The 12,905-nt window shown below is 43.5% G+C and overlaps 1 protein-coding gene across 1 annotated transcript in view; it reads right to left on the minus strand.

The window, feature by feature from the left end:
* LOC135081385 (bridge-like lipid transfer protein family member 3B) overlaps nt 1-12,905 on the minus strand; it is a 57,109-nt gene that overhangs the window by 13,136 nt on the left and 31,068 nt on the right. The window contains exons 24-30 of the mRNA XM_063976105.1: nt 11,804-11,979; nt 10,401-10,537; nt 9,792-9,932; nt 9,184-9,355; nt 6,552-6,666; nt 5,895-6,029; nt 512-640 (exon numbers count right to left, since the gene is read on the minus strand). Coding sequence (XP_063832175.1) covers nt 512-640; nt 5,895-6,029; nt 6,552-6,666; nt 9,184-9,355; nt 9,792-9,932; nt 10,401-10,537; nt 11,804-11,979 — 1,005 coding nt within the window. The remainder of the gene's footprint in view (nt 1-511; nt 641-5,894; nt 6,030-6,551; nt 6,667-9,183; nt 9,356-9,791; nt 9,933-10,400; nt 10,538-11,803; nt 11,980-12,905) is intronic.

A 12,905-nucleotide genomic window follows, 5' to 3' on the forward strand; every position in this document is an offset into this window, starting at 1 on the left:
CTAAACCATTGTAACCATGGTAACAATGTACATTTTGGCACTGGGACCTTTTGACGTTCATACTTTCTGCCACACTAACAACCGGTCCGTATGGACATTTTGACACCTGCACATTCCAACCGTTGAGCGTTTTTTCGCATTGACTACCCACTCCCAGAATGCCCTAGCATTAGTTACCTGTGCTCTTTGCAGCTGAGTCTGAGATCCTTACAGTCACATTAGGAGTGCTGTGCTCATCCTTGACTGATTCTAATCACGCTTAGCAAGGCTCGCACCGAGAACTACTTCTAGAGCGGCAGAGAACATTCTGGACTTCATAGTGTCCCCTAGCCTTAGTTACCTATTCCTGTGCCCTCGGCAGCTGTGTCAACATCCTTGCATCCGAATTGGGAGTGTCAAGCGCATTCCTGACTGACAGGTTGACTCATATCATGTCTAGCCTCGCATCTAGAACTGGTTACTGATTGGAAGTGGATTCAGCACTACTTAAGTGTCCCCTAGCCTTAGTTACCTGTTCCTGAGCCCTCGGCAGCTGCGTGCGCGCCATCCTCGCGGCCACGTTGGGCGTGCCCCTGGCGCCGAGCTCGTCGCAGCCCAGCGCGGGCTCCGACCACGCGCGCGCTCGCATCGAGAACTTGTTCTAGAGCGGTAGATAACGTTCAGCACTTTGTTTTGGTGGATTTTTACAAGATTTCCACCGTTAGATTGAGACGTGTTTATGGAGAATTAGAATTCGCATACGAAGTTGCACGAATATGAAATCTGTCTATTCGTAGTTAGTATTAGAATTGGAATTTTAATTCTTGTAAATACGTCTTTTAGGCCAATGATCGACCGAAACTTTTTGTCCTTCATCTTTATAAGTAGTCGTATCTTATAGCACAGCAACTTTTGATATAGTCAGATTTTATTGAGTGAGCTTTAAGTCGATCATTAGCAGATGTTGTCAAAAGGTTTAATTCTTGTTTATAAATTACATAATTAAACGATGTACTTTTTGTGTATAGGTACAATTAAGACGCTTTGTAAGATAAACCTTCGTTTGATGAAAAGATTTTGTTTAAAAATACATCGTCTATTTCATACCTCTAGGCGTATGTGTGTATTATTTTCACTAAGTTCTTAGGTATTTAATCACTTTACATGATTCACTACTTCCAAATATTTTCCAATGTACTTTATTCACACTACATCACCTATTTAGATTTTAGAGCCTTGTGTTAGTAATATTTGGTTAATATTGCATTAAAAATGTATTCTTATTTTAGTATAATATTTAAAATGTGTTAAATAATATTTAGAAATAGAGATTCAAGTAAAAAGAGATACAGAGACACTGATCTCAAAAGCATGATGTGGTGGTTTACGTTACGTCATTGTTTTAACTATACTTTAATCATAAAATTAAATACGGAATTATTGTATTCTTTAGAATTTCTATCATGCTTTTGGGACCAAAGTTGTTTCTGAATATAGCATAATATTTTACAAAGCTAAATAACTGGGTAGGTCTATTATTATTACAAGTGCAGTTAGTCTAATAATGCAATGAGATGACGATGATTTCACAAACATGCATTACTCCCGCGAAAAATATTAGATTTTCAAACTAAAGTGACCTTTCTTAATATTTATTTGACTATAGAGAATTTAGGGAGAGTTGCATCATCTTACAATACCCGGTGTTTTTTGGAGTTTGAAAGACTTTTGACGTTTATTATGGTTTATTAAGTAAGATGGTGCAACCCTGCCTTCAATAATAGAACGTGGTTACAGAAAGACCACTTTTAAACATGTGAATAACGTTGTGTTAGTTTGTATGTTTTGTGATATTTTGCGATGTTTTTCTTTGATTCTAAATCACTACATCTAATTTAAAATTTTCTATATTTCATTTTCAACTTTATTTCAATTTCGTCTACTCACATTTCGGACTGCGAATTTTCATTCATTCAACAATCCTAAACATGCTTTTTATATTAAACAAGGGGATCTAATTTTGTAGCATTTTAGCGTTTTAATAATTTAATAAATGACTTATTGTCATCATCTAGCTATGTCATGCTAATCATGTCTATTGTGAGATTTGTGTGAACATGTCGAAAATGCGAATGGCATAATTTGAGGCACTGCAGTTTTGTATACACTATATGGGTTCATTGGTTTTTTAAATACATAAGATTTCCAAAACCTTCACAGCTCATAGCTTTGTTATTGCATAGAACTCTCTGGTGGAGGTCGCGGGAAGTCCCTGGATGCGGGCAGCGCAGGACCGGTCGTTATAGAAATCCTTGGAGGAGGCCTTTGTCCTTCCCCACGGGGACGCAAAGTTAGTAGGGGCAGCCGAGTAAATAACAGCATACAAAAAGTATTTAAGTATGATAATATGGACGTTGTCTTGTACCTATAGTACAAGCTTTGCTTATTTGGGGACTAAAGGCGCAGTGTAAAATGTCCAAGGATATTATTTTAATAAGTAAAACATGGCACTATGGAATTTGTAGTGTGCAATTGTATTCCCAAAGTGAGCACTAAATATTCACATAAACTATTATTGTAAACATTTTCCAAAAACCGCCAGTCCATAGAATTTTTGCAATTTGTTTGCCCAATTCCCACTTTCAGACACATGTGTAGTGCGGGTAGTGTCGCATGCGGTTAGTCAAGCGTGTACTGTACCTGTGTGAGCGTCAGATGGCGTTAGTTTCGCTAGAGTTTACATTAGATAGCGTTCAAGCGGTTATAGGGTGCTGCTGCAAGATTACGTAAGTTACAGGGTATTTTAATGTTCACAAGGAACTGTAAAGTTGTTTTGGATTATTTGACACCAATTTTGAGACTTTTAAGTATAGAAAACATATTTTATGGACAAAATGTTAGTAGCTATGTTTTGCAATGTAAAAATTCTTGTAAACGTTAACATTTACGTTTTATTTGATATTTGCCACTGAACTTACTAATTTTAATGTAATTTTGTAATTCAACTTTTGAGACTTTACCACTTTTCTAAGAGTTTCTATTTTTTTTTAAACATATTATGTTATCATCTGCTTTGAAATTGACCAATAGCAGTCGTTACTTTATCAGTGTCAGTAAGTCTCTCAACCGTGTCAAAAAACCAATCACAAAATAGATCAGCCAGCCCATTTCACCTAGCAGCAACACCCGTGAGTCGCACAAACCCCCTTGGCTACGTAACGCTACTTGTCTACTGCGCACGCGTACCTTGAGACGGGTCTGCGTCGATAGCCGAGCGGGCGCCAGAACACATACAACAGTTAGGGACAGCGCTCATTGCCGGGACGGCACGGCAAGGGATTTTTAGGTGACGAATAATATGTAGGGTACACTGGGTACAGTTGTAACAGGGTACGGTTGTAACAACTCGAATGTTATCAAACAATGCTCGTTATGTGAGTACAAGGGGAAGGATATGTGGGCGACAAGTCCATAAAATTTTGTTGTTCTTGTTGCCCGCATGCCCTTCCATTTGTACCCATTACCTACCGAGCTACATTGGAGTCGTTACAACTGTACCCTTCTACAAAAGTACCGTCTCCCCTACGTTATAGTTTAACCGCTACGGTTGAAATTGCAATGTTAAAGTTTTAGCAAGCCACGGCATGCTTAAGAATACCGAAGCGGCTACATTGCAATTTCAACCGTAGCCTTAAAACTATAAGGTACATTATTCGTCACCTAAAGATCCCCTGCCGTGCCGTCCCGATAATGTGCGCAGTCCGTTAATGGCTGGTCTGATATGGGCTGTGACCGCTGAAGATGTGGGATGCGAATTTGTGAAGTTTTCGAAGGGTTAAGTGGAAACGTTAATGTATAACGAGTATTTATGTAATCGACAATACATCAATGTAAACACTGCAACGTTTTAGATCTCAATTAAATGTTATTTTGCAACAAAAATTGCCTGATGTGCTGTTGACTGTATTTTTTGCATGCTTGCTATAGAAAGCAGTATTTAGTCAAGGTTTGATTTTACAGAAAAATATGTACGAAAGAAATATTCGTAACGAGATTCACACATTTCAAATGAACATACTATTACACAAAAAAATTGAGACAGTACAATAGATTTGAAATTGGACACAAATGGTATCCTTATTAATACAAACATTCGCCTTGTATTTGCCTGAATAAGCGTTTCATTTATTCATTATTGAACAGAGTTGAAAATAATAGTAAGATCAATTAAATGATCTGATAATGAATGATAATAGGTATCTAAATAATAACGTTTCCACTATATATTCGCGGTATTCGTAGCCCACGACTGCAGCGAGCCCACGTCACGACAGGCCTGATAAAAACGGATGCGTTATCTCGGATGGGCTGTGGACGGCGGCATGCAGGATGTCTCTACCAATTATATGATATCGTCGATTTTTTATAAAAAAAAAATCTCTTAAATTGAGTTGGGAGTATCGATTTAACAGAATTTAATTAAAATAGTAAGACACGGGTCTTAATGCGACGTTTATTGATGAGTTACATTATGTACTCACGGCTTGACGTTTCGGCTGCGATGCTGCAGCCGTGGTAATAGTAAGACCCGTGTCTTACTATTTTAATTGAAATGGAACGCGAAAGTTTAACATCTAACAGAATTTTGTGTTGAATAACTTGCTTATTAGAATGTTAACCTCACAACAATGTTATTCATTTGAATTTATAGTTTATATTTTCCTGACAACTGCGATTGCGAAAAAAAGAAGATTTTCTTGTCGCAGTCTGAATCGATTTCTTGAACGAAAGATTTTGTAAAATCTTTTCACCTTGCGATACGATCACTAGCGTACCACTTTTTGGGTAACTTTCGTTTTGCATCATTACATTATTACCTCATTTTGAGATCAGAAAAATAAAACAGTAAATTGAAAATCTAAATAAATCAGTCGTTGGCCAAAAACAAATCATATTGCGCGATTTTGGTAGAGGCACCCTTAAAAAAATAAAAAATGATAAATGTAACATGCCAGAGATGATTAGTAAATGATTTTCCAAAGTATTTATTACAAAATAACGGATAAATAACAATGTGAAATGTATATTTTAAGAAAGTTAATAAATATTTTTCAAAGTTAGTAAAGTTAATGACAAGAAAATAAATAATAGTAAAAATATTGTTGCTTATAAAATATTAATGCTCTCAATGTATTATAAAAGTTATAAGAAAGAGATATTGGAATCTTAATTTAAGAATTATGTATGATCAAACAAAAAAATAAGTTCTTAATACACAAAAATATGAATTGACTTACAAAAATGTTATGAATTCTGAGTGTGCTTTATCAAAATATGTTTATGAATAATAAATTGTCTTGGAAACTGCAACTTTACTCATAATCATTCACATCTTGTATTTTTATAGGTTTTTACATGATCAAGTTCAACTTGATCCCTATAGGAAGGAAAATCTTTTCTTCTGTAGTAAACAATTTTAGGAGATGTTTCATAGAAATATCATAGATTAGGCTGAGTCCGCACTACGGTTTTTTCCCGCAAGCGGTAAACCGCCTAACCGCGAGACCTCCCGAAACGTATACGAGGGAAAAAGCCGCAGTGCGGACGCCTGCATTAGTTTTCCTTGGTTATAAAATCACGCGGTTAAAAACCGCGGCGGTTAAGCCGTAGTGCGGACTCGGCCTAAATGAATTAGTAACATCACATCACAACTTCTGTCTGTCTAATAATTTGCCTATGTAAGATTATGGATGTTTTTTTTTATCTCAATAAAATGTACGTAGGTAGATTAACGCAAAGCTACATTTCAAAAAATAAATTTAAATGTTCAGATTTTTCAAATCCTCAAACTAAACTGTAAACTTGCAGTTTCCAAAACACAACAACAAATTGGACACAATATCCAACATTCGTACCTGGAACTCATCCCAGGGTATGGCGGCGCATTCATCCGTGCGGAGGTCATCCGCCGCAAAGCGGAGGCAAGATCGTCCGCCGACGCTTTGGTGGACTAAATGGATGTTGTTGAGGCGCCATGTGCAGGTCGATATCTGAGAGAAATTGACAGTGATTAAGAAAGGTAGATATAAAGTACTTTGAAAATAAAGGACTAACAACTTCGGAGCTGCTAAAAAGGACAAATACAGGTTACGGATCAAGATGATTACAGATACATCTCTAAGCTTTTAAAAAAGGAAAAGATGAGATAACACTATCGAATTAAGTTGTCAGACTTTCTTATTCTAAAACGAGGCGTGACGTTTAAAACTTGCGGACTGTACTGACATTGTAGCATAATGCAAATAAATAGGCAGCAGCAGAAAATTGTTTTATTCGAATAATAAGATCATCAGTGTCATCACTTTTCATCAGGTGAGATGCAGGCCAATAATTTTCTTGCTGTGGATAAAAAAACAGTAGTTGCATATTATACATTCTAAACTACTGACTGACGTTTGGTATAGTCCGGGGACAAGGGACTGTACTGACTGGCATATTGATCTGGTAATTAAACCGGGTTGTAGTTTGGGTTCAGTTGCCGAACCAACAGGGTAAGAGAACCAGTTACATACCACGTCTCGTCTCCTACAGGAGCTGGTGACGGAATGGTCGCTGGGGGAGGATGAGCGTTCCACCACCTCAGCCGCCACTTCTACACCGCTGGACGAGCGACCGTGCTCGAACTCTCTGCAAGTAATCATTCTCAGGTCATTTACCTTACTAATAAAAGTTACACGCGCGATAAAACATAGTTTAGAGACGTTTAGAATTCAAATGTCCTTTTAGACTGTTGTTAAACATCTTTTATCTCTCCACAGCAGTTCTTCTGCTCTGACCTTCTCTAACCAACATGTATCGGCAAACATAGCATAGAACTTGTTCGATAGACTGACTTCTTTAAGAAAATAGCTGGCTGAATAAAGATCGTGTTTTGTGGCGTTTCTTGGACGACCCAAGAGAGAACTGCTATAAGCTGTACATTGATAAAATGTTAGTCAGGACTGGCGGTGACGTCATTAGCCGCGGGTGACATCACGCTACTTGCCTGAAGGCGACGTCAGCATCATCGGGCGACTCGGCCGCTAGTCCCACTACGACGTATCGCTCGCTATCAGAACTGGCTGTGGAGGCGGCGTCGCTTCGTCCGTGACGTCATTAGCAGCGGGTGACGTCACGCTACTTGCCTGAAGGCGACGTCGGCATCATCAGACGTATCGCCTGCTGTCGAAACTGGCTGTGGAGGCGGCGTCGCTTCGTCCGTGACGTCATTAGCGGCGGGTGACGTCACGCTACTAGCCTGAAGGTGACGTCAGCATCGTCGGGTGACTCTACCGCTAGTCCTACTACGATGTATTGCTCGCTGTCGGAACTGGCTGTGGAGGCGGCGTTGCTTCAGTGGCGGCGTAGCATGGGTTGGCACCCGGGACGATCACCCCCCCCTCCCGTCATAAGTCCTAAGGCACCCCCTGGTACCCCCCACTTTCCGCCCCTAGAAGATTGAAAGATAATCGCATCCCCCCCATCATGACAGAGACCGCAGATTTGCCATGCAGATGTGCCAGTGAGTATACTAATCTGCGCGACTTGTGTCACCCCCTGATGCTTGGCACCAGGGGCGGACCGCCCTCACCGCCCCCCCCTTACGCCGCTACTGCGTTGCTTCGTCCGTGACGTCACTAGTGCGGGTGAAATCACTCTACTTACCTGAAGGCGACGTCAGAAGTAGCTGTGGATACGGCGTCGCTGCGAGCGTCGTCGAGGGTCAGCGCGCTGTCTATCGACGTCACTAGTGACGTCAGGCCGCGGGTGACGTCACGCTACTTGCCTGAAGGCGACGTCAGCATCATCGGGCGACTCAGCCGCTAATCCAACAACGACGTATCGCTCGCTATCGGAACTGGCTGTGGAGGTGGCGTCGCTTCTTCCGTGACTCCATTAGCCGCGGGTGACGTCACGCTACTAGCCTGAAGGCGATGTCAGAACTGGCTGTGGATACGGCGTCGCTGCGAGCATCGTTGCTGTTTATAGACGTCATTAAACGTCACGCTACTTGCCTGAAGGCAACGTCAGTATCATCAGACGTATCGCTCGCTGTCAGAACTGGCTGTGGAGGCGGCGTCGCTGCGAGCGTCGCACGCTGTCTATCGACGTCACTAGTGACGTCAGGTTGCGGGTGACGTCACGCTACTTGCCTGAAGGCGACGTCAGCGTCATCAGGTGACTCGGCCGCTAGTCCGACCACGACGTATCGCTCGCTATCGGAACTGGCTGTGGAGGCGGCGTCGCTTCATCCGTGACGTCATAAGCTGCGAGTGACGTCACGCTACTTGCCTGAAGGCGACGTCAGCGTCATCAGGTGACTCGGCCGCTAATCCAACTACGACGTATCTCTCGCTATCGGAACTGGCTGTGGAGGCGGCGTCGCGGGTCAGCGCGCTGTCTATCGACGTCACTAGTGACGACACTGGCGGCGGGTGACGTCATTAGCTGCGGGTGACGTCACACTACTTGCCTAAAGGCGACGTCAGCATCATCAGGCGACTCGGCCGCTAGTCCCACCACGACGTATCGCTCGCTATCATAACTGGCTGTGAAGGCGGCGTTGCTTGGTCCGTGACGTCACAAGCTGTGGGTGACGTCATGCTACTTGCCTGAAGGCGACGTCAGCATCATCAGGTGACTCGGCCGCTAATCCAACTACGACGTATCGCTCGCTATCGGAACTGGCTGTGGAGGCAGCGTCGCTTCGTCCGTGACGTCATTAGCGGCGGGTGACGTCACTCTACTTGCCTGAAGGCGACGTCAGCGTCATCAGGTGACTCGGCCGCTAGTCCCACCACGACGTATCGCTCGCTATCAGAACTGGCTGTGGAGGCGGCGTCGCTGCGAGCGTCATCGCGCTGTCTATCGACGTCACTAGTGACGTCAGGCTGCGGGTGACGTCACGCTACTTGCCTGAAGGCGACGTCATCATCAGGCGACTCGGCCGCTAGTCCGACCACGACGTATCGCTCGCTATCAGAACTGGCTGTGGAGGCGGCGTCGCTTAGTCCGTGACGTCATTAGACGCGGGTGACGTCACGCTACTTGCCTGAAGGCGACGTCAGCATCATCAGACGTATCGCTCGCTGTCAGAACTGGCTGTGGAGGCGGCGTCGCTGTGAGCGTGACGTCACTAGCTGCGGGTGACGTCACGCTACTTGCCTGAAAGCGACGTCAGCGTCATCAGGCGACTCAGCCGCTAGTCCGACCACGACGTATCGCTCGCTGTCAGAACTGGCTGTGGAGGCGGCGTCGCTTCGAGCGTCGTCGCGGGTCAGCGCGCTGTCTATCGACGTCACTAGTGACGTCAGCCCGCGACGCATAGACGAAAAGCCTGGGAAGATAATAAAATAAGAAGTTTTATATGTCAGTTGTGTTTTTCAACAGATTTACTTCACAATGTTATCCAGCATCGCAATTTTATACAATATCTGTTGCTACGGCGAGTGATGGTCTCAAAATAGGGGTAGGAGTACAAATTAAAGGAAGGGAATATGAGCGTTATAACAACCCTGTATTTTTAGGCTGGTTTTAGAATCACGCTGACGCACGCTGATCGTCGGCGCTGACAGCCGAAATATAATGAAGAAGCATCGGCGCCGACGATCAGCGAGCGGTCAGCGCTATTCTAAGACCAGAAAGAACGATAAAAAAAAGTGTGTTCTTTCCGCAAAAATATCAAGATAAGTTACTAACTGTGCCATCTTGAGTAGATGACATAGATGCTATTTAGGCATATAACAGCCCAATAATTTTTCATCACTTCTTACCTCCAAAGCTCAGTCCAGGGCTGGGAGGCGGCACCTCCTCGGCAGGCAGCGGCTGCGCTGAGTACACCTCGACCGAAGCTGTGGTGGCTAACACTCCACTGTCACGGTCTAGCATAGACGGCGCCATTGTCGCTTCCGAACCTAAAATTAAGTTCAAAATAAGTCTTCATAGTAACATCACACGTTCAATCATAAAGGTTATTTGACTAAGGGTGGATTTGACCAAACAAGAAAAACTTAAATCTCAGAATAAACTTATCATTTTGACATATTTCCCATATTGAAACTGTCAATGTGCCAGTTATACCAGGAGTTATTCTCGGATAAAATTTTGGTTGAATCAGGCCTAATACATCCATATAGCACACAAGGTGACACAAGAAGGGGTCATCATACGTGGTCGTCTGATACTAGTAAACCATATGATCTCCGACATCATTTTCAGAACTCGATTTATTAAACTATAACACTGAAAAACTTCATCGAAATCCATCGCAATTTTGCGTGAAAGAGTAATAAGGAACCATCCATCTATCCTCACAAACTTTCGAATGTATTACACACATTCATGTAACCATGATGTATTTTTTTTCAAGTACAAGTCCTTACCCATCTTCAAGTCCTGTAAACTGGAGGAGTCCAGCGGAACACTGTCCAGATCTCTGGAGGACTCTTGGCCTGGACAACTTGACGGCAGCACCAAAGTCAGTTCTACTGCTGGCACCACCAGACCCAGCACTATTGCTCTGCAAGAAGGATACAAAATATTTGCAAACCTCACTGAAGAAAAGACAAAAATAATATCACTCGCAGCAACAAAGGTTCCAATTTCCTCCCAGAATCAATATCAAAGTTGCCAATCCGTGATACCAACTAGTGATACCCAATGTTGTCTATTTAGATCCCATCTCAATGGGGTCACGATAATGACGTGGATGTGACACAGTCCATGAGATCAGCGAGATGAATTTATGTTTTTTTTATGCATAACAAGGCAGGTATTTGTCCGCAATCGCGCCTGGTGTTGAGTGGAATGCAGTCTAGGAACCATCCTAATATTCACTCTCGCCTTGAAAAGGATTATAATGTGCCCCCTTTCTCTACAAAGATTATGTAGGGTAGTAGTAAGTATACTTAGTGGCATCACTTGGTGAGCCGCAGTTAGCCTCATCAATTGGTGAGGCATGAATCAGTTAACATCAGCACAGTGCTAGTGGTGGTGTTACTTGCCCAGTCGAAGGACTCGTTTGACTCGCGCTCTGCCATACTAAGGCTGCGTTTCTACCAGAGATGTGCGAGGATACGTAGCGAGGGATGTATTTGTAAAGATCCAATAGAATAGCTTCATTTACCTCGCCTCGCTACGCATCCTTACATCTCTGATGGAAACGCAGTCTAATTGCCTGCTCTTCTGACAGAGAGAGAGCCCATCATACACCACAAAACCTATTGGTGCTTACCCAGTCTCTGCTTGAGGTTGCCTTTCCGCGTCGTGCGCTAACCAGGCCGCCATTTCTGACACTCGCTATAACTGTCGCATCAGGGATAGCATCTGGTGGTGGTTGAGTTGCAGCCCCGCTAGGCCGCACGTGCGAGCCACGCAGTAGATCTTTGGCCAGGCCACGTAATGCGTGCACTTACATATACCATAGAAAAATACTTTCCCCCGGGACAAACTTGACCTTCACTGGTTGGGTTTTTAATGACATTCAAGCTGCAGATCCTGGCTACATTGGAGTTGCAGCGGTGGGAATAGTCCCGTATACCATAGAAAAAAATGTTGGACGCAGCGACCCGGCCGCGTGGTCGCCTAATTCGCAGGAGGCCTTAGTGACATCTTAAGGGAGAGACTGCGGCAGTCACATAGGGGCACACACCCGAACGACTCGCGTCCTACCATATTAAGTGCCTGCTCTTCTGACAGAGAGAATTTCACATAGCTCATTGGTTCCCTCAGACCAACAGGTATGCAATTCAATGCATTTTTCAGTCGCAAAAATCCCTTTACTTACCCAGTCTCTGCTTGAGGTTGCCTTTCCGCGTCGTGCGCTAACCAGGCGGCCATTTCTGACACTCGCTCCAGCTGTCGCAGTAGGAATAGCATCTGGTAGTGGTTGAGCTGAAGCCCGGCCAGGCCGCACGTGCGAGCCACGCAGTAGATCTTGGAGAAACCCTCGTCGAAACATAGCTGTGGGAAGAAGAAGTTGGTTTGTCATGGATTTTGACCCTTATTATGCAAATAAAAGACTAACGTGCTCCCGAGTACGTTATGGCCTCATACTGAGCAGAGACCAATTTGGTACAAATAATTCTTTTTTTGCTCTATTGTTGATCTGTATTGTAATATCTTTGATACCAAATAAATATCTTTTCTTTCTTTCTTTAATGTTTGTTCCAAAATAGCAATTATTATCTGCCATAGTGCCTAGCTCGTAGTACTACCATCTGTACATCTGCTCGTAGTACTATCAAGCTGTCCTGACCTAAAATATTACTCAATGAACAATAAACTAATTTAGTTGATAGCGAGCGAGAAAGGCTGGTGTGCTGCGATGCTCGTAATGTGATTGCTAAATTTTGGTAAACGTCATTTAAACAGATGTCTCTTGTAGACAACTGAGGGAGAAACGAATATGGCAAGCAAAAGCTAGGTACTCCCAACAATTTAAAGTAAATAACACAACGGATTGTTACAATATCGCGCTTATAATAAGCGTATAGGGTACCACAAGTTTAGCCAGAAGTATTGTACTTACCCAAGCCGACAGTGGCGTGGCGTCAAGCAACGGCGCCGGTTTGTAGTTAGTTGCCCTCGCGCCGCAGAAGTCCGCCTATAATGGTTCGACCCGCAAGCAGCATAATGACCTGTCCTCCTTCCACATAAGGTACACTTTACTTTGGACTCACCCAAGCCGACAGTGGCGTGGCATCAAGCAACGGTGCCGGTTTGTAGTTAGTAGCTCTCGCGACGCAGAAGTCTGCCCATAATGGTTCGACCCGCAAGCACCATATTGATCTGTCCTCCTTCCACATAAGGTACACTTTACTTTGGACTCACCCAAGCCGACAGTGGCGTGGCGTTTAGCAACGGCGCCGGTTTATAGTTAGTAGCTC

Source organism: Ostrinia nubilalis, chromosome 19 (genome assembly GCF_963855985.1).
Source record: "Ostrinia nubilalis chromosome 19, ilOstNubi1.1, whole genome shotgun sequence".
Classification (NCBI taxonomy): Eukaryota; Metazoa; Arthropoda; class Insecta; order Lepidoptera; family Crambidae; genus Ostrinia; species Ostrinia nubilalis.